Source organism: Rhinichthys klamathensis, unplaced genomic scaffold, assembly GCF_029890125.1.
Source record: "Rhinichthys klamathensis goyatoka isolate OS25496 unplaced genomic scaffold, OSU_Roscu_1.1 h1tg000338l_1, whole genome shotgun sequence".
NCBI lineage: Eukaryota > Metazoa > Chordata > Actinopteri > Cypriniformes > Leuciscidae > Rhinichthys > Rhinichthys klamathensis.
In genome coordinates this window covers 717,558-745,440 of record NW_026606852.1, presented here as the reverse complement: position 1 = coordinate 745,440, position 27,883 = coordinate 717,558, and the positions used below count along the sequence as shown (strand labels likewise).

Below are 27,883 nucleotides of genomic sequence, written 5' to 3'. Positions count from 1 at the left end.
AAAATGAAAATGGATTAAGTGCCTCCACACAATTCAACAAAATGGCATAAGGCTTTTGTTAGGGGAACATCCCACTTTCATTCAATTGTGAACAGTATGTGGATGTGTAAACAGACAATCTGTGTATTGGATGAATGTGTGTTACTGTGTCGAGATGAGGGACACTATCGTGTGTATGATGCGAGATCCTCGAGGACAGCTGATCAAATCAATGCTGGGGTTTTTGATCTTCTCCTCTAAGAGCTGATCCAGCTCCCAGCGCAGCTCTTTCACCAACTCAGCAACCTACATAAAGAGTTCCTGATGAAATACTGCCACGTATACTACTAGCATAGCAGAACATACTAGAGTAAGTCTGTTTTACCTCATGAGACGCAGCAGCAAATTTGATCCATCCATCGTCCAGAGAGATAATGAACTCTCCACGCTGCAGGTCCACGCTCACTCGCCCGCCACCGAGCAGCACCATGGGATATACACACACCATGCTACAGTCACGGATAAACACTCGACTCGTCTTCACTTTCTCGTGGTACACCAGGTATGGGCTGTCATAGTGACGCACCTACGAAGAGTGAAACTTCTCAGATCTGACAGCACGTGAGGGAACTTACACTTGATTTAAAACTCAATTGAAATGTTTTATATTTAATTGAAAATCATATTTAATAATCAAATCAATTATATATACTTATTATGAAATATTATCAAAATATATATTGAATGTATGTAAATGTATAAATATATTATGTTAAAACACACGCACCGATATCCACACACACCCGTTCAAAAGTTTGGGATAGGAGTTTTATGTTTTCAAAGGAAGCCTCTTCTGCTCATCAAGGATGCATTTATTTAAAAATATTAATTAAAATTTAAATATTACAATTTAAAATTAAAATGTATTCAAAGAGAAAACAGTGAAGTATAATTTATTCCTGCGATGGCAAAGCTGAATTTTCATCATCATTACTCCAGTCTTCAGTCACATGATCCTTTAGAAATCACTCTAATATGCTGTTTTGCTGCTCAAGAAACATTTTTTATTATCATTATCATTATTATCAATGTTGAAAATAGTTATGTAAACATTTTCTTCAGGATTCTTTGATGAATAGAAAGTTCAAAAGAACAGCATTTATCTGAAATAGAATATTTTGTAATTCATCAAGAAATTAATACTTTTATTCAGCAAGGATGCATTAAAGACATTCATAATGTTACAAAAGATTATATTTAAAATAAATGCTATTCTTTTGAACTTTCTATTCATCAAAGAACCCTGACTTTTTTTTTTCAACTTTGATAATAATAATAAATGTTTATTGAGCAGCAAATCAGCATATTAGAATGATTTCTGAAGGATCATGTGACTGAAGTAATGATGCTGAAAATTCAGCTTTGCCACCACAGGAATAAATTACATTTTAAAATATATTCAAATAAAAAACAGTTATATTAAATTGTAATAATATTTCACAATATTACTGTTTGTTTTGTATTTTTAATCAAATAAATGCAGCCTTGGTCAGCATAAGAGTCTTGTTTTTAAATCATTTAAAAAAACGTACCGATCCCAAACTTGAATGGCAGTGTGTATATATATATATATATATATATATATATATATATATATACACACTGGCAGTGTGTATATATATATATATATATATATATATATATATATATATATATACACACACATACATATATATATTGTGTAGTGTACAATATCACATATTATTTATAAAAAATATTACCAATAATGTCGCTGCCTAACAGTGCTCACATTTCACAATTCAATCAAGTCCTGATGGACAAAGTCCTGCCCTGAATATTAGTTTTCCCTAGTAAATACATAATTTTAGTCGATGTGTGATAGTTACGGAGAAGTTGACAGATGAAGGGTGAATGTGGACGGCTCCGTCACTCTTGGTCATGAAGCGCAGTTCTTCTGCTTTAGGCTGCATCTTCACAGCCCCTTTACTAGTGAGCTTATACTTCCCCTGAGGAGATCTCACCTAAACACAACACGGCACGCTTTACACACGTTCACGTTCAACATCTTATATACCAGTCTAGACTCATTTTGCGACACTGACCTGGACAACATTAGGGTAGAGGGCTGCACACAACATGGCAGACATCAACTTTGTGTTATCAGAGTTCAGGTTGGCCTGTTAGGGACAGAAAACCAGTTAAAAGGTTAAAGGAACAGGTCACATGCTGTGGGTACTTTACTACCGAGTTCATAAATCATTTCTGCTACAAGACAACTGGGTGTGCTCATGTGTAGCCACTGGTGCTCATTATGAGAGGTAAATATCAGATGAAACCGCAAAATATTCCAAGGCACTCAGTCACATGCCAACATTTGTAGCACGCATGCCATCCAATAATCGCAAAAAGCTTTGTGCTTTGTTACCTTTAATATGAAGCAAAGTCTCAACTTTAAAATGCAAACACTATATGTCATTTTGGCACACATGAACTGATCATCTCCTCTTTACTAGGCTACTAGTTACAGCAAAAAATAAACATAGGTGAACATCAGAAGGTATGTTGAAAAATACATTACAACTTACCGAAATGAATACTGTTTCATGTACTAATCGCTCAATCAGCGATTCAACCGGGGAAAGACGTCAATAAAACAGTTTGTAGGCTATATAATCACTTAACGTTACATTTATCTGAAGAAAGCTATTCAATGTCCATAAATTCATTAGTAAGCTACAAAAAAAGAAAAAAAACTCTAGAGAAGAGCACTAAATAAATGCACTGTATTAGGCAATGAATTCATTATATTTTTACTTAACCTGTTAGTGATCTCTTCATTATTTAACATATGTTTGAATTATTTATATACAAATTATAACATTATAATAATTTATATTGTACATTTATATTTCACCAACAAACTGGAATAGAAACAAAACGTTGATATAAAAACTGCCTTGTGTGCAATTTAAATGGTTTTTTATAACTCAGTTTAAGCTATTTGTTGATTTTTAAATAAGTTTAATTAATTGATTATTAATTTAATATTTATTTTTGGTTTTGGTTTTCGTCCAAGTGCACCTAAAATGGGTATAGACTGAAGTGGTTTGATGAACAGTTTGAAGAACTGCATTTATTTGAAATAGAAATCTTTTTAACATTATAAATGTATTTTATTTTGTTTTGATTAATTTAATGTGTCCTTGCTGAATAAAAATAAATAAATACTGCCTCCAGGAGTGTAATAATTTAAACATAATAGTATTCGGAACATTTCTTAATAAAAACATTTACGTAGAGTTGCACAACAGTATAAAAATTGTTTTAAAAAAGTACAAAATTTAGGTTTACACATTACACCAACTTTCGAACAGTCTAAAAACCGGCGCTCAACAATCTTGAATATTACTGCTGTCAAAAAAACACACTATCCAGATGAAATAGGATAAAACATCTTAAATATTTGACCTGCCTTTAGTTTTGAAATTAATCAGAGACAATCGCAAGAACATTCTTAACGCAAATGCACCATTTCATTTAATTATTTATAATTTAACAAATTTATAATACTAATTTATCACTAACTACAACTAATACCAGCTGTCTCGGACCAGTAAAAATTAAATAATTACATAAATATTTAATTTAAGAAAAATATAAAAATATTTTACATTAATTTTACATGTTTCAAAGCTTAGTCCCTACTACTTGTCAACAAGATATTTATGAAAACACATTTATCCAGCACTCAAAAATCACTGTTACCTCATAGCCTGTGGCCTCCAGCACCCCATCACCTCCCTTTGAGCTCATTTTTTCAATGACCCTGGCTTTCAGTCCATCCTTCACAAAGCCAATGTCAGACAGGAGCTCGGCAAACTGCCTTTTAAGACACGCTATCTCCTGAGAGAACACACACAAAACAGAAAAGTTATCCAAGTGTGCCAAAATGCCTGGCATCTCCGCTGAGCTGATCAGAGATCAGTCTCTCACCTGTAAGCCGCGGATGGAGAGGAAGTTCTCTCTGCAGTACTGGTAGCCAGCCTTAGAGCCCCTCTGTGCTGCGTTACACCAACCCTGAACACAACACGAGTCTGCATGATTATATCAAAGGAAACAAGTACTGAATAATGTACCAGGCACAAATCCTCATCAGTACTTTTCAGAAATGCATAAATAAAGACAATATTTTGGGAAGACTGATTCTTTTTTAATTATTTGAACTGGCTGATAAAATTAGAAGAAGCTTTGCTGGCGTCAGATTAAAAAAAAATCTGACAGCCTTGTAAATGGAAAATAAACTATTTAAATATATTAAAATAAACATTTCAGTGAATTTAAGTAAATAATGTGTAAAATTACAGTTATCTTATTTACTTTAAATTTGCTTTTGTATCTATCAAAAAAAAAAAAAAAACATATTGCTAGAGCACTATATTAAATATTATAATCTATATAAACTACCGTTCAAAAGTTCGGGGTCAGTAAGATGTTTTTGAAAGAAGAATCTTACATTTACCAGGGTAGCATTTATTTCATTTAAAATCTAGTACTGTAAAAAAAATACGGTAAAACCAGAAATATTATTAGAATTTAAAATAAATGTTTGCTATGTTCTATATTTTAACAGTTACATGATCCTTCAGAAATTATTCTAATATGATGATTTGGTGCTCAAGAAACATTTCTTATTATCAATCTTGAAAAAAGTTGTGCTGCTTAAATAATTTTTTTATTCTTTGATGAAGAATAAAGAACAGCATTTATTTGAAATATTTTTTTATAACATTATAAATGTCTTTAACGATCAAAAAAACACAATTTAATCAATTTAATGCATCCTTTCTGAATAACTCTCACTGACCTTAAACTTTTGAATGGTATGTATACATATATATCGTTTTTTTTTTTTTTGGGGGGGGGGTGTTTATATTTCACAATATATGGACTGATTGTGTGTGGGGGTGGAATCAGCAGTTGCAGAAGTCTGTGGATGTATTTAAACAAGGTCACATCTGATTCTGTAAAATAAAATGATCTAATATTTTTTTAAAGGTGCCCTAGAATGTTTTTTTTTATTATTTTATAATGTTTTCTGGGTTACCCTTATAATGTTAGTATGTTTTTTAGATAAAAAATAATCATAATTTAGAAATAAATGGCATTTTTCCTAGCCTGCTTTTAGCCTCTGATTTGAACACTCTGTTTGAAGGGGCGTGTCTGCTGTGGGATTCAGTGTAACCGCGGCCACTGCTGTGATTGGCTGACATGCTTGCATATGAAATAGCTACGCATTACATGTGAAACTCTCTCCCGAATACTTTTACTACTGCTATTATACGTTTTTACTATAACAGCTATCGAGTATTGTGGTACGGTATTGTGTGGAGAACCGACCGTTTTTCAGGGGTGTTTTTCATAAACGTGAATTAAATGAGAACGCGAAAACAGTCCAGTTTGAGATTCACTCTATGTCATGTCCATGCACTGAACTCTTGTTATTTGACTATACCAAGGTAAATTCAATTTTGAATTATAGGTCACCTTTAAGACAAAAAACAAGCAAGTGGCATTGTGTGTGTGTGTGACGAGCAGGACGAGGTCGAGGGACGTGAGAGAACGGAGCGAGGCCGGTGGAGTGATTAATGATGAGCGACACCTGTGAGACGCACAGGTCTCTTATCTCTTACGGAGGAGCGGAAGCATAAAGGAGGAACGACGACAGTGAAGATCGAGAGAGGAACAGGCTTGAACCTATGTTCTGTTTTGTTTTATTATATGTGACAGCAGTTGTCCGTGAGCAGCTGTCTTTTACTTTCGTTTTGTATTTGTTTTATTTTGTTATTAAAACTTGTTGAACGTTCGCTGGTTCCGCCTCCTCCTTCCCATAACAACTGAACCGCGTTACAGTGTGTATATCATAATGAATTGTGTATCTCTAGTCATTCATTTAATCAGAGCCTGGACTGACCTTGTACGCCTGCAGCAAAGCTAGATGGTCACTGTTCGCCAAAGAGAAACCCAACTTCTTCTCATTAGCTTCCTCTCGTTTATCCCAAGGTGACACCTGTGAGCGTGGCCATCAAGAGAGCATGGATCTCAGGTAACATAGTACTGCACTGGAGTATCATCATCTAATACATGCGTGTAGTGACTTACGAATGGACTCTTGAAGGCCAGGCTGGCGGCGATGGTGAGAGCAGGGTCCAGGCAGCGGAAGATGGCTCCCAGCAGCATGAGTTTACCAATGCGGACATCCACGGGCAGACAGGCCAAATGCCAGCCCAGTGGAGTGAGAGACTCCTCATCCGTCAGGGCGCCCAGGGCACACAGGCGCTGTTTAGCGGCCTCCAGACTGCCTTCTGTGGGCGGCTCGATCAGCTGGGAGAAGACCGAGTCCAGAGGACGCTCCGCAAACACATCCAGCACCTTAACCCTGAGAGAGAAGAGCAGAGGTCAAGTTTAATCTATTAAAGGGAGTTTAAAGTAAAAATAATTTAATTTATTAAAGGGAGATTAAAGTAAAAATTCTGTCATCAGTTACTCACTCTCTTGTTGTTCCGACAAAGACTTCCATCTTTGAATCACAAATGAAACTATTTTAACGAAATCTGAGTGATTTCTGTCCCTCCATTGAAAGTCTATTTACCAAAACAAATCAAAAAGATCGTAAAAGATATCCTCATGAATCAAGCGGTTTAATCCAAGTCTTTTGAATAGACACGATCACTTCATTTGATGAACAAATTGAATTTTATTCACTAATAAACATTGATCAGAGATCACACAGAGCACTCAATATGGTAAACGGAAGCACAACCGTACATGATACGCAAGAACAAACCTCACTGGTTCTTGAGGAAACTCAAACGTGCAGGCGTGACGTGCGAATAAACCTCATTCGTTCTCGCGGATCCAGCGAGCACACTTGACCTTTCATTTGCCATATTTGAGAGCTCGGTGTACATTCGCTGATCAATGTTCATATGTGAATAAGAAATTAAATCTGTTCATATAAAGCGATCAAGACTTGGATTTAACGGCTCGATTCATAAGGATTTATTTTACAATCTCTTCTTTATAAATGTTTTGAAGCATCATAGTTTTGGGTGAATAGACTTAATGGAGGGACAGAAATCAGATTTCATTAAAAAATACCTTGATTTGTGTTCTGAAGATAAACAAAAATCTTATGGGTTTGGAGGTACAGTAAATTATGACAGAATTTTCATTTTTGGGTCAACTAACCCTTTTAAGATCTAAACAAATAATACTTAATAAATACAATAATCAGCTGGTACAATCTTAGTTCCTGTTCAGATGCTCAGGTCATCGTTTAGCTATAGAAACAGGTAGATGGAGTAATACGCCAATGGCAGAGATAATCTGAGCTAACCTTGAATACCTCTGTGATTGAAGATAAGAAGCATTTCCTGTATGACTGTTCTTTGTATGTGGATCTGCGTAAAAAAATATTTGGGTGATCTCGCACTTGTTGGTGATGTTTGTATTGATTTGTCTCAGGTCTGTGAGTCGAAGTATGCATGGAGATTGGCATTGTATATACTGTATACCATGGAATGAAGAAAGAGCATCTGTCATGCTATTGTGATTTTGTGGAACTATGGGCCAGAGGTCATGTATTCCTGAAATTAATTTGAAACTGAAATCAGGTTTACTTATATTAATTAAAAAGGAAAACCATGCTGTTTTTTCCTTTTAAGTGAAAGTGACGTGACATGAAGGCCAAATATGGTAACCCATATTTGGAAGTTGTCCTCTGCATTTAACCCATCCAAGTTAGGGCACACACATTAGGAGCAGTGAGTAGTGAAAGAACACACACACACACACACAGAACAGTGGACAACCATTTTGCTGCGGTGCCCGGAGAGCAATTAGGGGTTAGGTGCCTTTCTCAAGGCCACCTCGGACATGGGTATTGAGGGTGGAAGAGAGCGCTGTTCATTCACACCCCCATCTACATCCCCTACAATTTTCCTGCCGACATTGAGAATCGGACCCCACAACCTTCAGGTCACAAGTCTGACTCTCTAAACATTAGGTCACAACCACCCAATATGAAGTTGGTTACTTTAGACAGAGCTGCTCCAGAGGAACTCTCTGGATCTCAGGCAGCTGCTGTTGGCTCAGGTGGTGTGTGAAGCGGTGGCCGGTAAACAGATGGAAGCAGACGCCTGACGCCACACGACCGGCACGGCCTTTTCTCTGAAGAGCGTTGGCACGAGACTCCCACACGTCCTCTAGACTCTCCATACTGCGACTGGCATCGTACCTAACACACACGCACAAAAGTATGATATAATGCATCCAAATCCACAAAGAACAATCAATGTTATCCAGGAAAAACAAACATCTAGTTTTTTTTTTTGACAGGGTTTCACAAATACAAGCTTCAGCACCAATATGCAGCAGACAGTGAGTCAAACCTCTTCTCCTTCATCCGGCCAGAGTCTATGACATACACCACATCATCAATGGTGACAGAAGTTTCAGCAATGTTGGTGGAGATGATGATTTTGGTCACACCCTCAGGTGGCCGGGTAAAGACCGCCTGCTGCTCCTCATTGGACAGGGAAGAGTGTAGAGGATACACTACACACCTAGACATTTTAGACACATACACATAACTAAATATCATCATCTGATTCTTACAGGTGAATCTGGCATACACTTGTCCAAAAATCAAAAGAACTGTTTTATTATTTGTTTTATAATAATATACACTATTGTTCAAAAGTTTGGGGTTGGTTACAATTGGTAACACTTTACTTGAAGGGGTGTGCATAAGACTGACATGACACCTTCATAACCATGACATGACATATGTCATGAATATGAAGTAGGGTTTATGCATGTTTATGACAACTGTCATTAAGTGTCTTTCGCTCAATAATGTCATATTTGCATTCAAAATGTCATTGTTTAAGATGTCTTTGTTATGACATCTTGACATAAACCATAACATCATAACCTGTCAGTGTCTTTGTCATGACAACTTGACATTAAATTAAATTAAACTGTCATGTGGTTGGTTTTGACATTGGCTGTCATAAGGCCATTATAACTGTGTCATGAATATTTTTCGTGACCTCAACTACAGTGGTACAAATTGAATCTGTCATTAAAAAGTTATAATGGCTTCATGACAGCCAATGTCAAAACCAACCACCTTGACAGTTTAATGTAATGTTAACCAATAAAGCTAAGTGGTTTCTTAAGTTTGATAATTAATCTGCTAGGTCATGTTTATGACAGGTTGTGTTGTCTTAGTAATGTCAAGTTGTCATGACAAAGACACTGACAGGTTATGATGTATTTGTTTATGTCAAGGTGTCATAACAAAGACATTTCAAACAATGTCATATTTGCATTAAAAATGTCATAACTGAGCGAATGACACTTAATGACAGTTGTCATAAACATGCATGAAAACCTCCTTCATATTCATAACATGTGTCATGTCATGATTATGAAGGTGTCATGTTAGTCTTATGTACACTCCTTCAAGTAAAGTGTTACCAAAGTGACTAATGTAAATGTAATTTATTTCTGCGAGGGCAAAGCTGAATCTTCAGCATAATTACTCCAGTCTTCAGTGTCACATGATCCTTCAGAAATCATTTTAATATGCTGATTTGATGCTCAAGAAACATTTATTATTGTTGTTGTAAAAAAAAATATATAATAATAATAATAATAATAATATTTTTGTGGAAACAGTTGATACATTTTTTTACAGGATTCTTTGAACATAGAAAGTTCAAAAGAACAGCATTTCTGTGAAATATAAATCGTTTGTAACATTATAAATTTCTTTACGGTCACCTGCTGTGACCAATTTAATGCATCCTTGCTGAATAAAAGTATGAATTTGTTTTAAAAAAAAACTTACTGTCTCCAAACTTCCGAACGTTAGTGTATAATAATATGATAAAGTAATTATGTTATTAATCATTTATGTTTTCTTATATTTCCCACATTATTCTCAATGGTGATTCTCAGTAAACTCTTATTTACCAGTTAATTAGCTAACATTACAGATACAGTAGTACAAATACTACCATCATGGATAAACACTTTACAATGTATTAATTTTTTTTTTTTTTGCATCATAGTAATGAGAGGACAAGGTCAAATGAGTGTCACGGTGCAAATAGATTAAATATGGCCAGGACATGTTCTTTATAAATTCACTCATAAAGACTACTTAAAAAAAATAAAAAAAATAAAAAGCCCATTTACATGAACAAAAATAACTGAACTACTGGCCCCAATAGAAAAATATACCTGTTTGTTCGTCTATTATTGAACATCCTATTAGACTGCAGCTGTTCATATAATTGCTTTATTTCAGCCAGTCCTGGTAGGAAGACCAAAACAGCCCCTGTGTATTCACACATACACACAAAAAAAAAAACCAGTCAATCAAAGTTAATTTTTTTTAACCTTGACAAGGAAGCTGTAATTATTTTAAGCAGGCATGTAGTGCAGGGGTTTATTGTGCTCTTTACCTGGTGGGTAGCTGTGGTCTCCATCAACAATCCACTCCAACAGACTCTCCACCAGGTCCATGTTGATTTTGTCAAGATCCATAGCAGCCAACGTTTTCACTACAGACTTTGAGTACTCTTAACAAAAGAAGCACAGGATATTTTACTCACAAGGGTTCAATGTGTTAAATCAGATTGCACAGAGAACTAATATAAAGAATGTTACAGTAGTCTAAACCAGATGATAAAAACATTAATCACATGAAAACATGAATTAAGGGAAGGCTTTACTTTGATCAGCAAACAGAGCTTGCTTATAAAGTTTCAAATCACTGTCTAGCACTACACCCAGATTCTTGACAAGTGTTAACTGAAGATGTGAGGTGATGTAATTGTGAATAAAGCATCAATATACCATCAGGAGGACCAAAAAATATTAACTTGGTTTTATTTTCATTTAAATTAAGAAAGTTGGCAGACGTAGACGTTTACATAGACGTTTTAATGTCCTCTAAACAAACCAACAAAGGCTTCAATGAATTATTACCAGAGCGTTAGAGGGGGAAATAGATCTGGGTGTTATCTGCATAACAATAAAAGAACACATCATATTTCTAAACAACTTAACCCAACGAGAGCATATATAAAGAAAATAGGGTAGGGGCCAATATGGAACCCTGAGGAACCCCTCAATGGAGATGAGTAGGAGATGACACAGTTGAGCCAACAAGCTTTACAGCGAATGTACGGCCCTTCATTATGGAGCATTTATAACATTGTCTCCAACATCAGTTGTCAAATAGATATCATTGAGGACCTTTAATAAAGCAGACTCTGTACTAGATTAGATTTAGATTAGAGTCAAGATGAAGTGAAAGTACTATTTTAAGAACTTTTGAGATAAAGTTTAGATTGGGAAAATGCCAGTAATTTTAAAGTAAAGTTGAATCAATATTTGGTTTCTTAAGAGATCGAACCACAAGAGCATGTTTAAGGTCTGCTGGAAGTCCCCACACAAAGTTATTTATTTACAATAGAAAGAAGGCTTGGCCCTAAAGTGTCTCAAAATTGCCTTGTACGTGGTGAGAGAATATCAAATGAACAATATGCAGGCTTAATTTGGGCAAAGAAATAGAGATGGATTCAAATACATGCCAAACAGATAAGCAAGAAGAAGGTCCAGGCAATATATAGACAGTCTGTATAATCTGTAGCCTCTGATTAGGAATCTTATTTTTTTTAAATCTGAGAAAGTCCTCAATTCTGATGGATGGAAAAGGGCACATGCTGAGATTTTGAAGAGGGGTTTAAAGCAGAGTAAAAAGTAGAAAAAAGACATTTAGGCTTATACCTATATTTATCTATGATGTTGAAATAATACTGGGATTTTGCATTCTTGACTGCTTTTTGAAAGTTTGACAAAGCATCCTTTAGGGCTTCATAGGACACTTCATTCGCTCAGCTTATCTGCATGACCGCTTAAGTGAGTGTACAGTCTTATTTAAACATGGCCCATTTTTCTCTAAGGCTTTTAGGTTTTAATGGGACAACATAATCTAAAAAACTAAGACAGGTAGAACTAAAAAGAATAAAATGTTTGTCCAAATCTATATTTAGGGCTCTCTACTAGTTCAATGGTACTAATATCTTTATACATCTGAGAAAACTTAGCAGTTTGATGTTCTCTGGTATTAAATTCTGTGTAGAGAGCTGGACTGTAAATAAATGGCTAAACAAAGTAACTTGCATTACTTATTTGAAAAGATAACTTAGATATTTCATTGCAAATTTAAAAGTAATGTGTTACTTTACTTATTACTTGAAAAAAGTAATCCGATTACGTAACTTACTTCTGTGCACAACATTGTCTAGCGTATGGACGTAGGGCTGTCAACCCATTGTGTGATGTCAACTGATTCCACCAGATATAACATTTATTTTGATTACAAATCAATACAAACAGATGGAAATGGATAAATACTCTAAATGTTCCTATCCAATCTGACTTGTAATGCTGCCCGAATCATGCACTGTTCCTTCGTTGGCCAGAGGAGAACTGGCCCTCCGACTGAGCCTGGTTTCTCCCAAGGTTTTTTTCTCCATTCTGTCACTGATGGAGTTTTGGTTCCTTGCCACTGTTGCCTTGGCTTTTGGCTTGCTTAGTTGGGGACATTTAATATTCAATAATATTATTGATCTGCCTTACTTAAGGTGGACGTTGACGCAATTTTCTTTTAGAAACAAACTTTGTTATATTGTTTTCATGTTATCACTGTGAAGCGCTTTGATACAATCTGTATTGTAAAAAGCGCTATATAAATAAAGGTGACTTGACTTGACAAATCAGTACCACAACAAACGTGAATATTAAAATCACCAATAATTAACAATTTAATGATAATTTGTTTAAGTCCACCATACTTGTTTAACCCCCTGGGGTCGGCGGTCGCGCCGGCGATACCAGCTCGCTTTTTTTCTTATCAGTGCAAAATACTCTGTTGATTTTGATCTTACATATAAGTGTTATACATCATTCAAAACTGTTAAAAACTGTTAACTTTTATTTGTGTACACTCATAATAAAAACAAAATGTTGTTTTTTTCGTAAAATAAAGAAAATGAACATGATGCGCGTTCTGACGTGTCTCTCAATGTGAAGTTCATTCTGAAACGCGACAGAAGATGATCTGTAACTCAATGAATGTTTGTCACACATACGTGAAACGTATGTCTTTACAATGCTTGGAGTCTCTATTTTTAAATGATATCAAAAACAAATATTCTATGTTTAATTTATCCGTATGAAAGCAGCGACATGTACAGTTTCTCAAACACGTCCTAATTAACTCTAATGTGACCACACCCACACGCGCAAGAGCTGTTCAGATGCAAATGATCCACGCGGAGGAACGCGAAACTGTTAAGGCCCTCTTCTCCTCAAAACAAAGAATCGGAGACTTGTTCAGTAACTTACTCCTCTCTGCTTTTCATCGAGTTTGGATGTGTTTTTGCTGTGTTGTTTCACGCGATTTGAAGATGAGAAGATTTTTAAGGTAAGACATGTTGAACTTGTGCCAGACTAAAATGTACGTTATGAAATGAGATTGGAGTAAAAAGCCTAATGTCGTACATGTATGTGTATCTATATGTAGACAGAAACATGTTGAAATGTGAACTAGACTGGTAGGCAACCTTTCAATGCTAAATGTATATACATGTACCACACGAGGATATTTTCATGGTCGATAATAAAACAGCATGATAAAAGTAGGCTCGTGAGTGTTTACTCTAGCATGGTGAATATTATAATGTTTAGACCCGTGTTTACTGTTAAATACTGTGTTTGTGGATATCTGCTCAAACCCCAGATGTATTATATGGTAACAATAATGTTTAATAGTTTGGAGCGGCTCGATCGCTTCAGTAAATGTTCTCTGCACGCGCTGTGAGTTTGAGTCAGGTTAAAAGCAAAACGCGACAAGCATTAGGCTTTATGGTTTTACTCCAAATGTTTCCATTCGTTATGATGTTATGAAATGAGATGTGTATGTATGTGTGTGCATTTTGCACATTTTAAAAAGCAATTTTAACCAGAAAGATCTAAAATGTATTCCCAAAATCCCAAAATTGCCCTATAGTTTATCTGGAAATCAGCATGTTCACAGCTGGTGTTTTTTTTTGTTTTATACAGGGACCAGATGCCCCACTGATGAGTACATGAACATGGTAAAGTGAAAAATCAAACACCTTGGAAATGACAGGTATGTACTAAGTTTCAATGGCACAAAGGTGTGTGACTGTTCAAGTCTCTGTCTTTAGATCTGTCTCTGTTCAATAATGTGCTTTTTTTGTCATTTGTTGTGTAACTTTGGATTATGTTGTGTTGTAAATAAATCCAAACAATCTAAAAGCCATTCTTTTTTAAGTCTCTCCTCATTCTTTGTGCAAGGCTCCTCATGATGATAGCACCGTATAGGGCCATTATGGGAGGGTCTTTGTCTTTCTCAGGTGTGAAACACTATATATTAATGGCTGGTTAACGCCTCCCCGCATAAAGCTTTCTTACACAAAACATGTCTTTCAAATTTTAAATCATTATAATGTTTTATCTGAATGAGTAGGCAGGATGATTTTCACATAGTTTTGGAGCAAATATTCTAGGCTACGTGATACAATTTTCAAAAGTCTTGTGAAGAAATAATTAGTATGGGTTTCATGACCTTATTTCAGTGACAATTTTTTTTTTCCACAAACCACGCATAAACGTCATTATCTTAAAACTACAAACTTTTACATACATGCTGCTGACATATTATTGTAGCAGAGTTTTTGCTGAATACAGTGTAATCAGACTTTAGCCATGAAAATGTCACAAGTGTCAGAAATAAGCACAAATGTTAGAGCATGTCAGAACACCTCCAGGACCCCGAAAACACCTCAGACCCCAGAGGGTTAAGGTTCGTACTGGTTTAAGTTCGGCAACTCATCAAATTTGTTTGTAGATTTAGGAGGCATTTAGTTGAAATAGTTGTAAAGTCAAAACTAATGAGAGATTTGCATGCAACTGGAAACGGCAAAAAAGGTAAAGAATTGTTACAGCACAAGGGTAAAAAAAAAAAAAAAAAAGGTAAATAACACAATTCTAGTGTACTTACTGGAATATCGAACAGTGAGCTCCTGTTGACCGAGCTGCTGATCAGGGATGGAGTCTTTGATCGATTCCTTTTTCATCAAGGAGGTAAAGGACCAGCCACAACCATCATCATCAAAGTCTTCAACAGGAGCCCGGCCCTTCCCAGCGGCGCCACCCTGACCGGGGGGACGATTCTGCTTTGAGGAGCGTCGGTATGGACTACCATCTTCAATTACATACCTTTACAACACATAAACAAAATATGTGTTGTGAAGACTGTATTTTTATTATTGTGTGAAGAAGTAGGTAGAAGAATAATCGTAGACTAAGCAATATGTATTATTGTATGTCAATACCTGGTCTTAGCGATGGCGTCTTCAAGGAAGAACTGCTCCACAGGGAATGTGCGTCCTTTAGATAGGAAAGTCAATTTGAAAAAGCAAGTAAGAAATGTGTGATACGTTACATCTTTATAAACTACAGAGTTTACATATTTTTAAAGGTGCACTAAGAATCTTTTTTAATGGTAAAAAAGTATCAATAACATGAATCAGTGAATGTTTAAAGAGGACATTTTATGGGGTTTTTTTTTTAATATTTTTTACATTTACAACTTCCTTTGGTTTGTAATGTTGCTGTTTGAGCATAAAAAGTTCTGCAAAGTTACAAAGCACAAATTCCACTCCAAAGGGAGTTATTCTCTATATCAGTAGGCACTGTTTCTGAACTTTCTGAAACGTCTCAACTGTAGTCTTGAATTTTCTTCTGGGAATGTACAGGTCACAACATTCCTCATTTAACCCTCTGGGGACCAGAAACGCGCCGGCGCGTTTTGCTCGTTTTTTTTCACATAGCAGAAAAATAGACTTAAAGTACTACCATCATTTCTGTTCATATAGAGTTAAGAAATATGAGAAAATAATCTGTTAAATGTCTACTTTTTTATGTGCCCACATACAATCGAAATAAAATATTGTGCTTTTGTAAAATAAAGAAAATAAACAGGGTGTGCGTTCTGCCTCTCGGTCACCGTGAACTTTTTTTCTGGAGCACGTCTCTAATCTTCAACACAACTCAGCTAATACTATTCACCCAGCCATAAGCAATATATCTTTTAAATCATTTGAGTTTGTACTTTTAAATGATCCGATTCAAAACTAAAATTATTATTCTCCGTTTATGTCATCTATATAAAAAGAGAGACGTGTCAGCCCATCTCATTATCGTTCTCTCAGCTGATTATCTGTGGTAATGTGACACGCCTACGGAGAGCACGCGCTATTCAAACGCAAATATGTGAAGCAACACATTGAGACGCGTTAACGCCCATGAACTCTGAAAACACACATTATTTTTTAGTCAGATTAATCTACTGTCGTCTTGCGCGGCTATATGTGGAACAATCCTGGGACATTTACCACTGGGTTATTTTCACTTCGAGGATGAACAGATTCAGCTGAGAAGTAAGTGTTTTTTGCAAGTGCTTTGTTCTAATCGCGATATAGAATAACGTAGTGTCTGTAAACGGAAAAATAGCATACTGTTAAATGTGAATCATGTTTGTGTCACACAGTTTGTGTGTGTGTGTGTGAATGAATGAATGAACGCACAGATACGCACTGTTACAGACTAAATAACAGACAACATTTCGTTGACTCGTTTTGGATAAAGTTTTTACTCTAAAATAGACATCAAATAAGCTTTTTTAGGAGTTTCTGCTCATATGTTAAATATATAGTATGTTTTGTCAATAAACTAATCAACTAAGATGTTATAGTGTTTGTTCAAGCTATATCAAAATAATGAATCCTCAACTTTGAAATATGTATGATCAAACTAAGACATTTATGGAGAAAGACAATTTTCTTTTCAAGATGTTTCCAACTCTAACTTTGAACTGAAATAAAACCATGTCTATATGGTGAAGGGTGTGTGATAGAAGTGTCCAGACGTATGCACCCTGTATTTTCCTTATAATATCCAAACAATCTAAAAGCCATTCTTTTTTAAATCTCCTCATTCTTTGTGCAAGGCTCCTGTAATGATATGGCCTGATAGCACCTAATAGGGCCATTATGGGAGGGTCTTTGTCTTTCTCAGGTGTGGAATGCCATACATATTAATGAGAGATCAAGCCTCCTGCATAAAGCTTTCTCAAACAAAACACGTCATTAAAAATGTAAAAGACTTTATTGACTTATCTGAATGAGTAGTCAGGATGATTCTCACATAGTTTTGGAGCAAATATTCTAGGCTATGTGATACAATTTTCAAAAGTCTTGTGAAGAAATAATCAATATGTGTTTTGTGGTCTTATTTCAGCAACTTTCATTTTTATTTTTTTCAATAACCACGCATAAACATTATTCTATTAAAAATACAAACATGTACATACATGTTGCTCAGATCTCATGGTAGCCAAGTTTGTGCTATATAGAGTGAATTTACACCTTTGCCATTAACATGTTTATAAATAACTGAAAAAAGCACAAATGTCAGTGCATGTCAAAACATCCCAAGGGCCCCAAAAACACTCTGGTCCCCAGAGGGTTAAATAATACCCACCCAAGGCATGTGCAAATAACAGGGCGAGGCCTGGTTGAGTTGCGTTACTAGTGTTTTGAAACTCACGGTTATGGTAAGGGTGTGACATTTAAAACTTGTTTAAAGCGGTTGAACAATCACAACACAACCCACCAATCAGAGCACATTGAGCTTTTCAGAAGGAGTGGCTTCAAAGAGACAGGAACTAAACAGGGGTGTGTTTCCCGTACAACAATGTAACTCGCTGCTTAACTACCATAGTACGATGCATCGTTAAAGAAATCAACTAGCTAATCACGACTGTTTCCCAAATCCGTACTGTCGCAAATTGGTAGTTCAACAACATCGGTTAATGATGTCACACATGTGGTCGAGTAATAACTTCTTTTAATGAATCTGTTTGAGATCGAATTGATGCTAGATGTTTTGCTATAAATTACGGACATGGCATCTAAGGACTATTTCTCATTTTTCTGTTATTTTGCTTTATTTCCAGATTCAATCATAGGCTCGTTCTTACGTACTAGAGCACGTTCGCAAATGCGCACTATTCGAAAACGACGCTTTAAATCTCTTGACAAACTAAAATATGTAAATGACATTTGTATGTACCGGTATTCTAAATAAAATATATAGATTGTACTGAATGTCAGCTTGCTTATTTGGCTCAAGATAAGGATTTATTGAGTCCACATGTCATGCAAACAATAAACTAAGCTTCTAACCACAGGTCAGAAAAGTATCATTTATGGTTTCTTTCTTTATCTATAATGGGAGCAGTACCAGTGTAATGGGAGTACCTGGTATATGGATGCTGGGGCAGTTGTTGAAGTACTCTGAGAAGAGCTCAGCATTCAGGGTTGCACTCATCATAATTATTTTCAGATCAGTCCGTTTTACAATCAGATCCTTCAGAACCAGCAACAGGAAGTCACTGCAAGACAGGAATCGTTTTACTGTCAGACTCACATCATGTGAATGTGTTTTTAAGTGCATGTGTGCTTTCCACAGACCTCTCTTCTGTCCGTTCATGGACCTCATCCACGATCACATGTGTGATGCCACGGAGCTCAGAGTCACCTTCTAGCCTCCGCAAAAGGACCCCGGTGGTGCAGAACATCAGCCTTGTGCTAGAGGACTGGATACAAGAAAACATATACAATAACATTAGGAAGACAAGGAATTTTTTATAGAAGTTAAAAATCCAGCAAGGATGTATTAAGCTGATCAAAAGTGACAGTAAAGACATTTGCAAAGTTACAAAGGATTTCTATTTTAAATAAATGCTGATCTTTTGAACTTTCTGTTCATTAGAGAATCCTGAAGAAATTGTATTTCTGTTTTCAACATTGTTAAAAAATAGGAAATGTTTCTTGGGCATATTAGAATGATTTCTGAAGGATCATGGGACACTGAAGACTAAAGTAATGGCTGCTGAAAAATTATAATCACAGGAATACATTACATTTTAAAATATATAAAAATAGAAAACAGTTATTTTAAATTGTATTAACATTTCACAATATTAGAGTTTTTAATTCTTTCAAAAACATTAAATAATCTTATGGACCCCAAACTTTTGAATGGTAGTGTATATATTTTGAGATTTCAGCCTTTTTACTATCTACAATATACATCTTGGTATTTATGCATTTGCCTTGAATGATTTTATTCAATGAATGAAACCATAATGACGAGGAGGACCAAATGTTATTGCAAGTGTTTAATGTAGGATCTAAAATATAGTAGAAAATACATTATTGGTGTGTTCGCACTTTTTTTTTTTGGTCCGCTTAGAGTTCACACTGTCATTTTTAACACCAAACCTAAAGATACAAATCAAACAAAAAACACGGCTTTTATGATGTATATTTTGCGGCGAAACTTAGCAAACTTTCAAAATAATGCAGTGTGCTGGGCTAAATGTGTTTGTTGTATGTGCGTACATTTGATGGTATTTTTACCAGACGAGAACTCGTGAAGAGCTTATAAATGTGTTAAGGAGTCAAAACAGAACCAGGAATTCCTCCATTGCACACAAACGAAGATCTGCTGCAAGAAGACGGCGGTTCTGACACCTGTACCGAACTGTAATGGCCGACATAGCTTCTAGGCAGGCCGTAGGTAGGCTTGAGCATTCTGTCCTTATTAGGGTCGCATCTTGTGACATCACGTCCTGTTTTGGTTATTTTAGATGTATTTGGGCCATGTCGCATTCATATTTCATTCGAACCGCACCAGAGTTTGCTTGGAAGTGGACCGAGAAGTGAAAAGGTTTGTTTGGTGCACACCAAGGTTCGTTCACACTTATTCAAATGAACTCAGGGGTTAAAGTGAAAAAAATTCCTGAGCCTGAACTTTTTTTTTTTTTGGGGGGGGGGGGGGGGGGGGGGGGGGTGATAAATGGTGCCATTGATTATCTTCAATGGCACCATTTATTTTCAAGTATTACAGCTGTATCTTAATGGCATCTTTTTATGAAAGAAAGCCAGTATCACTAATATTATAGCTACTGATGTCTCAATGAAAATGATTTTCACCCAAATTTTAAACGTTAGGCTTCAAAAAATATAAAAACTTTTAATTTAAGTGAACTTAAAACAATCCTCACTTAAACCCATAAGAAATGTCATATTTACCTGTACCATAGAGAAATTGAATAAGGTTATAAAACAGTCCGCACTGCATAAATTATAAATGAAATATAGATTAATCCTTATCAAAGCTACAAGCGTTCTTTAGTGAAGAGCAGTTAGTAATTTTATCTGTTCCCTCTGTTCTTTAGGTTAACTTTACTGACAGACAGAATTAATGGCTCCTGTGACTTTAAGATCTGCCGCTGGTGACAGGATCTCACGCATCTCATTCTCTCTCTACTATTTACTTACTTCCATTTAAGATTATTTAACTCATTTAAGACCGTTCTTGTGAGAATACTCGACAAAACGGACATTCTGGCATAAATGTGTGTGTTATTGACTGTTCGTTCAAGCGCGAAAGAGAACTCGATACTGGCGCGCGTCGTGTGTGTGTGCGCGCGCGCGCGTGTCAGGAGGACATTCACTGACAGCGCGATCTCTTTTGTCTTGTAGCGCAGGAATGGTTTAAAGCATTTGCGTGAATAAGAGTGTGATCATAACCCTAGCTAAAGGATGACAGAAAGAACGGATGGATGTTGCGTTAAATAATTTTTTTTTTAGTAAGCTACACAGAATGTTCTACATTTAATATTTAGCTAACAGTCTGAATTTACCCATTATCCTGACCTGAGCTAATTTCCCGAATCAACCAACTCACATCTCCTTTCTTTCTTTTCATCCATGATGACATTAGTCACCTGTTATTGTTTCTGGCGTTTCATCACTAACGGTGTCGCAATTTATTTTTTTATAGTCTATGGTCGCAACCGCTATAACGTTACCTGCTCATTAGAACTTTCAGTGAGCTATTTTACACAGGCTCGGTCCTGCTCCTCCGTGGCAATGACGGCGTGCGGTTAAAAATCATAACAAACGAAGTTGAAAGTGTCCGCAATGGGAAATTACACCCGTGGGTAAGACATCATCCCCGGGCTTTATGAACTTGCGCTCCATGCTTTCACCGACGACGCTAATGTGACGTATGGATCTCAATCACACTGTGGACCCGCCCTGCTCTGCTTCTGATAGGCTTGTAACGTTAGTTAGAGCTGCGATCCTCTCATATGATTGGTAGGTGAAATCAAGTGACTCGAAAATATTAAACCGCAAGCAAGTTCACAATTTTTTTTTCCCCTCACGGCCGCACGCCGGAGATCCGGCACGGTGCCGGAATACTTTAAGCCCTGTGAACTGCACTACAGAGCAATCGCACCAGATTTCCTTTTCATTTAACCAAACCTGCCAAGTGTGAAAACACCTAGTAATAATCAACTAATTAAATCACTTATTTGTGTGCATTTTCAAGCAATTATGGCAGCAGCAATTTAACAAATGATAATCAAATGACGAAGAAAATCTTTAAAAATATATTGTAAATATTTTTGTATCACATTTAGTCTCAAGTAGATCCAGTAAATGTGGTTGGTATGTAAAAACTGTGTTACCCTGACGGTCTCCAGCCGGATCTGGTAGCCTGTGGAGTGACCCAGGGCCTCTGCTCGTTCCTGGGCCACTCGGGTCGCCACAGTGATGGCAGAGATTCGACGTGGCTGAGTGCACATAATGTTGGCCACTCTATCCTGCCGCCCAGTCTGGAGGAAATTATCCAGGATAAACTGAGGAATCTGAGTGGTTTTCCCGCACCTAAAGTTACATTAATTCAGACATGAAGAGATGTCAAGAACAACAACAAAAAATTGGTTAACAGAATATCAATAACGCAGATCATATTCCTACCCAGTCATCCCACTGATGACGAGAACCTGGTTCTTATCCAGACACTCCAGTATGACGTCTTTCTTCTGCCATGCAGGAAGCTTCTGCCTCTGCTCCTGCATCGATGTATACCGCCTCGAAGACTGACGGAGAGAACACACACGGATCAATTAACCCAAATGATGATACTGGAAAATAGATTTTCAAACTTTCTTCTGTGTAACAGAAAATGTGATAATTTGAACAATACCCTTGCTGCTCTCTTCCATATAATGGGGACAGGGTGTTGCAAGCTCCAAAATGACACAAAAAAATTCACTCCAAAAGTACTTTATAATGAGGTTTGGTCACAAGACATGGGGGAACAAATGAAATTTGACATAATACCAGAAACAATGAGTTAAGGGCAGCATATTGGATTTAAAACCTATGCTGCGTCCCAATTCGCATACTATCCGTCCTAAATAGTATTCAAAATTAGAATTAGTGTATCCCAAATCATAGTATGTTGAAATGAGAAAACCCAGGAGATACCCAGATGGTCTCCTTCTTCCGGTTAGAATCTGAAGTGCAGATCCGTGCTCACTCTAACAGCTAATATTGCCCACAACCCATTGCGCTTTGGACAAGAATTCGATCTACAAACACAAATAATCATTTTTTTAAACAACAAACAAGGCAGGTGTGGAAGTCCAACGGTTAAGTAGAGAGGTTTAGATAAAGGGGTTTGAGTGATTATTAATCAGTATCTAACCTGATGAATGGATATTTATTCAATGTTATCCACATTATATTTCATCTGTAACAGCATTGTGAACTTTTGTAAGGATACGTTTGGTCATTAACGTTAAAATGCATCATTATGCCAATTGAAAAACACATGAGGAGAGTTCTCCACATTAAAGACCCCACGACTGGCAGTTCAATGTGCTACTACATTTCTCTCCAAAACAGTATGAAATTAAATTAAATTGAATGTAGGAGGATTTTAACTGAGACAAGATGATTGACAGTGCCATTTAAACGGTGACAGGATGCTAAGAGACAGAGCTGTCCATTTAAGGAACAATTATGGCAAAGTATTATGTCCCAAAACTTGCCTACTTCTTCTGCTACACACAAGTACCGGTATGTACTTTTTCGTCACAAAAAGAGTAGGTATAGTACAAGTAGGCGAATTGGGATGCAAGCCAGCCTACAGTGGAGCACAAGATTTTTAGTGAATTAAACTTAAATGTTAGTCTGTACGATACGCAAAACTATCATATGATTTCAGAACATTTGGGACTTTGCATTGGTCATTAGAACTATTTTTATGAATTTTTTGAGTACACTCGCTCTATTTTTATGATCCATGAAAGAAAGTTGAGTCCTAAAACCCAGAAACAAGTTGGCATTTTTGCACTTCCAGTGCCCCTGTCCTGAAGTCAGTGGGTTTTTGGTCTGTGGATAACACAAGCTCAAAATATTTTAACGTTTTATTCAAATTACGTAAATTACATCAGTAATACCACAATTGTGATATTTTGTCTTGAAAAAGGTGGTTGCTTTGTTAAGTGGTTAAATGGGACTCCAGAGGTTGTCGGGGACATTAAATGTCATCAACTTATCGACACCCTCTCTTGCAAACTATTCAAACTCAAACTTTCCAACTTGTAGATTAAAGATTGAAAGAGTTGTCTGAAGCTTAGTGGTTGTGAAGCTGAAGTCATGTGACCACGGTGTAGTTTGTTTATAGCCGAACTTCAGCTTTTTGCTTGTGCCAAATGTTTTAGGCTCCATATTTGTATTAATAAGTCAAGATTATCTTGATGAACAAAACGTGTAAGAAAAATAAACTTTTGTTGGTCACGGAGCTTATTTTCTGCAATAATGACAGCGGATATTCATAATTTACTACACCAAAAACATTCAGACCCATCCAAGCCAATGAGGGCAGGGTATGTCTTGCCCAATCGTCAGGTGTGTTACCTGTTTCCTCTTGAACTCTCTGCAGAGCTTCTTGTTCTCTTGCTGTATTTGCTCAGTTTTGATCTCGGCCTTCTTCACCATCCTCTTCCTCAAGTTTACATAACTTTCGTTTTCCACTGGGATACATTCCTCTACATCTTCATAATCGTCCTCATCTTGTTCTTCATCAATATCCGCTCTTAGGAACGAAGCATCTAATTGAAAACATAGCGAGTAAATGATAACAGAACTTTCATTTTTGGATAAAATATGGTTACTTTTAATAATGGCAAGTTTTGAGACGTCCAATCCCTCACCTTCCTTTTGATTCAGCCTGTGGTTTGTGGTCTCGGTGATCTTGATTGAACGATCTCTAGTTGCTGAACCATTCGTAACGGTGTCTACGATGTTCCTACTGCTCCGACTCCTTGCCGGAGTGATAGTGGGTGGAGCCAGCACTGGGGGCGGAGCACTGTACTTGTGATGAGCAGCTGACAGCAGTTCTCTGACAGGACCATCCTCCTCCAGACAGGAAATGAGCGTGTAGACCACCGGCTCACCTTCCTGCGCAGCACTGAGTGACTGACCGAACAGGTACTCTGTGACATTGAGGCGGCCCGGCCCAGAGAGCGATTCATCTGTGCTACTGAAGGCCACGAGAGGAGGTTGAAAAGGATAAAAACTACCTGGTTGGAAACGAATCTCCAGCTGGTAAACGGGAGCTTCTGTGCTGCTAAACCCTGGTTGACTTCCTTTACAAAAATCTCTGGAAGAGCTCGATTCATGAGTTTGGTGCTTGAAATTGCAGCGGTTGCCAAACTTACAACCAGCCCCCTTTAGGTAAAACTTGCAAATCTGACCGGACCCCGACTGCTTTTTACAATTCGGAGATTCTGAAATTTTCATCCGGCTAACATCCAACCATAGCAAATCAAGCTGAATAGTCCAAACACGACTGCTGATGCGCTCACAGAACCGCTCTCCGTAGATCGCGGTCAAAGCGAAGGCCTCTTCCTGTCGCAAAGCTACACATTCCTCCAGTGAAGGGAGGTCGTGCCTCTGGGGGCCGAGGGCGCTAGAGCCAAAACGTTCAGTGAACATCTGGGATAGGAGGAGCTCTAATGTCGCTCCAACCTCACCACGTCCACTTTCTTCTCCAGCCTGCAAAGCTCGTCTACTGCGCTCACGGTCAAACCCATACCTGAAACATGGGAATCCTGAGTTATAATTATATTGAGTGAACAATCAGATTTAGTACTTTATAAAAGTAAGCTGTAAAAAAAAAAAAAGTACACTACCATCCAGACATAATCTATTAGCACATGTTATGTAATAATACACTTTAACCCTCTGGTGCTCTTTAGTCAATTTTGAATTTGTACGTTTTTTATTTTATTTTATTTTTTAAGATGTCCCCACGTGACATCACATATGATTACATTTTATATAAATAATTATGTTTCTTCTCATTTGTATTATCAGTATTGTACATTAGGGTGTTTTGGGTTACATTTTATGTTACTTTTTACACTTATTGCATAAAGACAATATACAGTGAAAGACCATTGCATTATATGTAATTCTACTGTAAAATACTGTCAAATGTATGGTTATTGCAAGTAAAAACTATGAATTACAATATAATTTATGGTATTTTATATAAATAATTTTGGGTTTTCTCATTTTTGTTATCATAATGTACATATTAGGTTTTTTTTTGTTACATTCGATGGTGTTTTGTCTTTGTTTGTATGACACTGTGCACTGTTTATACATGAGTATTGGCCATGTTTTATGGACAGGCCACTTACAATGAGCTCTAATTCATCGTGTGGCTTCCAATTGTACCACCTGTATTATCATTGTGGTTTTCAGTACATTTTAAGGTAAAAAGCGGATTTAGGTAGTTGATGTATTAACGTTATGTCAAATAATGAAATATTCGGTTATAAGTTGTATGATAGGCAGGCACCAATATGCCATCCCGTAATACCTCAAACAATATCACTGTATTTTTTTACAGTGAATTTCTGACAACCACAGCTGCTGTTTGTACTGTAAATTTAACAGATTTTTTTGTACAGTCTACCATTACTACAATAATCTTGAAATATTATGAGTGATGTCTGTTTGTACCTGCAAAGAGTGCCCAGAGCAAACAGGGAGATCACCGGGTCTGGCTTTGCTTTCTTCTCCTGGACCGAATCCTCCATCCAGTCCTCATTCTCTGCATATTCCACTCCATCATCATGGGTAACCCAGAACTGACCTTCGTCACGATGGTCCAACTCATCATACTCTTCTTCCTTTTCCTCTTCCTCCTCACCACCTTCATAATCAGAGCTGCTATATGACAAAAATGTATTATTCAACATTGAACAACCAATGTAAACCAATATAAACTACCCTACTACTTAGATTGCAAAAGAGGGGGTTAGAAGTAAAACTCTCATTCGTTTTCCAATTATATATAAGGTTGCAGAAAGTCTTTCAAAGATGTCTGTACAATTTGACAATACAAAAACAAATGACATTTACATTTACATTTATTCATTTAGCTGACGCTTTTATCCAAAGCGACTTACAATTGCTATAGCCTATATGTCAGAGGTCGCACGCCTCTGGAGCAACTAGGGGTTAAGTGTCTTGCTCAGGGACACATTGGTGTCTCACAGTGGATTCGAACCCGGGTCTCTCACACCAAAGGCATGTGTCTTATCCACTGTGCCATCACCACCCTCAATAAGTACATCACTTGTAATGCTTCATGGGATGAGTAGTTAATTCCCTCATACGAGAATATAAATACACAATCTAAAGTACTGCTATTATTAATCTGATATGCTATAATTACTGTGTAATGTTGTGATTCATCTTGAAGTTGGTTGGATTGGTTTGGTTTGAGTCTTAAAACTAGACATACTTACAGAAACAATGCCTCTGAAGAAGTGGATGCCTCTATAGAAACAAACACAAGTTCACCTGTTTGATGAGTGATAGTCCTGGTTCTGAAGTTCCCGCAGCAGTTCTTTGACCTGTAGTTTGTTCTCTGACGTCATGTGTATCTTCTGCAGGGGTAGTTGCACTTGCTCAGGTCTAAATCTGGATCTCTTCTCCTCCTCATCATCATTTCTTCTGGGCAGTCCCTGAGATCTTCCTCTGCTAGTTCCTCCACGAGCTCCACGAGCCCCACGGACACCTCCACCAGCCCCACGGACACCTCCACCAGCCCCACGGACACCTCCACCTCTTGAACCTCTAGATGAGGGAGGCTTGAATGACTGACTGGGACCAAAATCCAGACTGAAATCATCTCCATCATCCCAGCCTCCACTGGCAGCTTTCCTGCTTCCTCCACCACCACCACCACCACCACCTCCTCCTCCTCCTCCTCCTCCTCCTCGTCCTCCGCCTCCTCTTCCTCTTCCACCTCCTCTGGGTTTACTGAACCGTCCTCCACCCCGGTTGGGTTTACTCCTCCTTCCACTCATTATTTCAGCTCCCTTTTAGTGTATTTCCTTTCAACTGAATCATATGCGTCAGTATCCTGAAAAGCAACAATTGCTTCAGTAAACAAGCAAATGTAACTTACTGATTTCACACATATACACACACAAATATATATTTGCTTAATTATATTTACCTGTTGACATTTCATTTGTAAAGATTACAAGCATAAGCCGACGATTTAAGTGTGGAAAGAAACACAGTGACGTTAGTCAGACATAAGTTCAGGACGTAACTTACAGCTAGTTGTAACAGTTACATACTACAGGGCTACCACCTATTGTGAGTACAGTCAGTTAAAGAAAAATGTTATTTGACAATGAAAGCCAACTCACAAATCATTCCGATCATCGATAGGAAGTTTCGCGAATCTCTGGCTG

The 27,883-nt window shown here is 37.0% G+C and overlaps 1 protein-coding gene across 3 annotated transcripts; it reads right to left on the bottom strand.

Moving 5' to 3' along the window:
• Nucleotides 1–27,883, bottom strand: dhx57 (DEAH (Asp-Glu-Ala-Asp/His) box polypeptide 57). 3 transcript variants are annotated; one of them, XM_056272421.1, is made up of 24 exons: nt 27,839–27,883; nt 26,979–27,543; nt 26,133–26,342; nt 24,314–25,197; nt 24,018–24,211; nt 22,068–22,189; nt 21,776–21,974; nt 18,705–18,829; nt 18,492–18,625; nt 15,504–15,558; nt 15,170–15,387; nt 10,536–10,652; nt 10,312–10,408; nt 8,451–8,624; nt 8,096–8,296; nt 6,160–6,436; nt 5,972–6,067; nt 3,994–4,077; nt 3,766–3,903; nt 2,103–2,177; nt 1,887–2,021; nt 365–565; nt 103–285; nt 1–63 (listed from the first exon to the last, which is right to left on the bottom strand). In XM_056272421.1, the coding sequence occupies exons 2-23, from the start codon at nt 27,485–27,487 to the stop codon at nt 142–144; spliced, it is 4,389 nt and encodes a 1,462-aa protein (XP_056128396.1). In that variant the 5' UTR covers nt 27,488–27,543; nt 27,839–27,883; the 3' UTR covers nt 1–63; nt 103–141. The 3 variants fall into 3 exon arrangements, with proteins under 3 accessions (XP_056128396.1, XP_056128395.1, XP_056128397.1); XM_056272420.1 differs by having other exon boundaries at nt 7–285; XM_056272422.1 differs by having other exon boundaries at nt 7–285; nt 26,133–26,339.

Bases quoted from the DNA above. Each gene is read 5' to 3' on its own strand.
- dhx57 (XM_056272421.1), bottom strand. From the start codon at position 27,487: ATGAGTGGAAGGAGGAGTAAACCCAACCGGGGTGGAGGACGGTTCAGT. The intron at 26,343-26,978 runs GTGAACTTGTGT...TTTGTCATATAG, and splicing joins GACTATCACTCATCAAACAG to CAGCTCTGATTATGAAGGTG. The intron at 18,830-21,775 runs GTAACACAGTTT...TCTTGTATCCAG, and splicing joins TCCGGCTGGAGACCGTCAGG to TCCTCTAGCACAAGGCTGAT.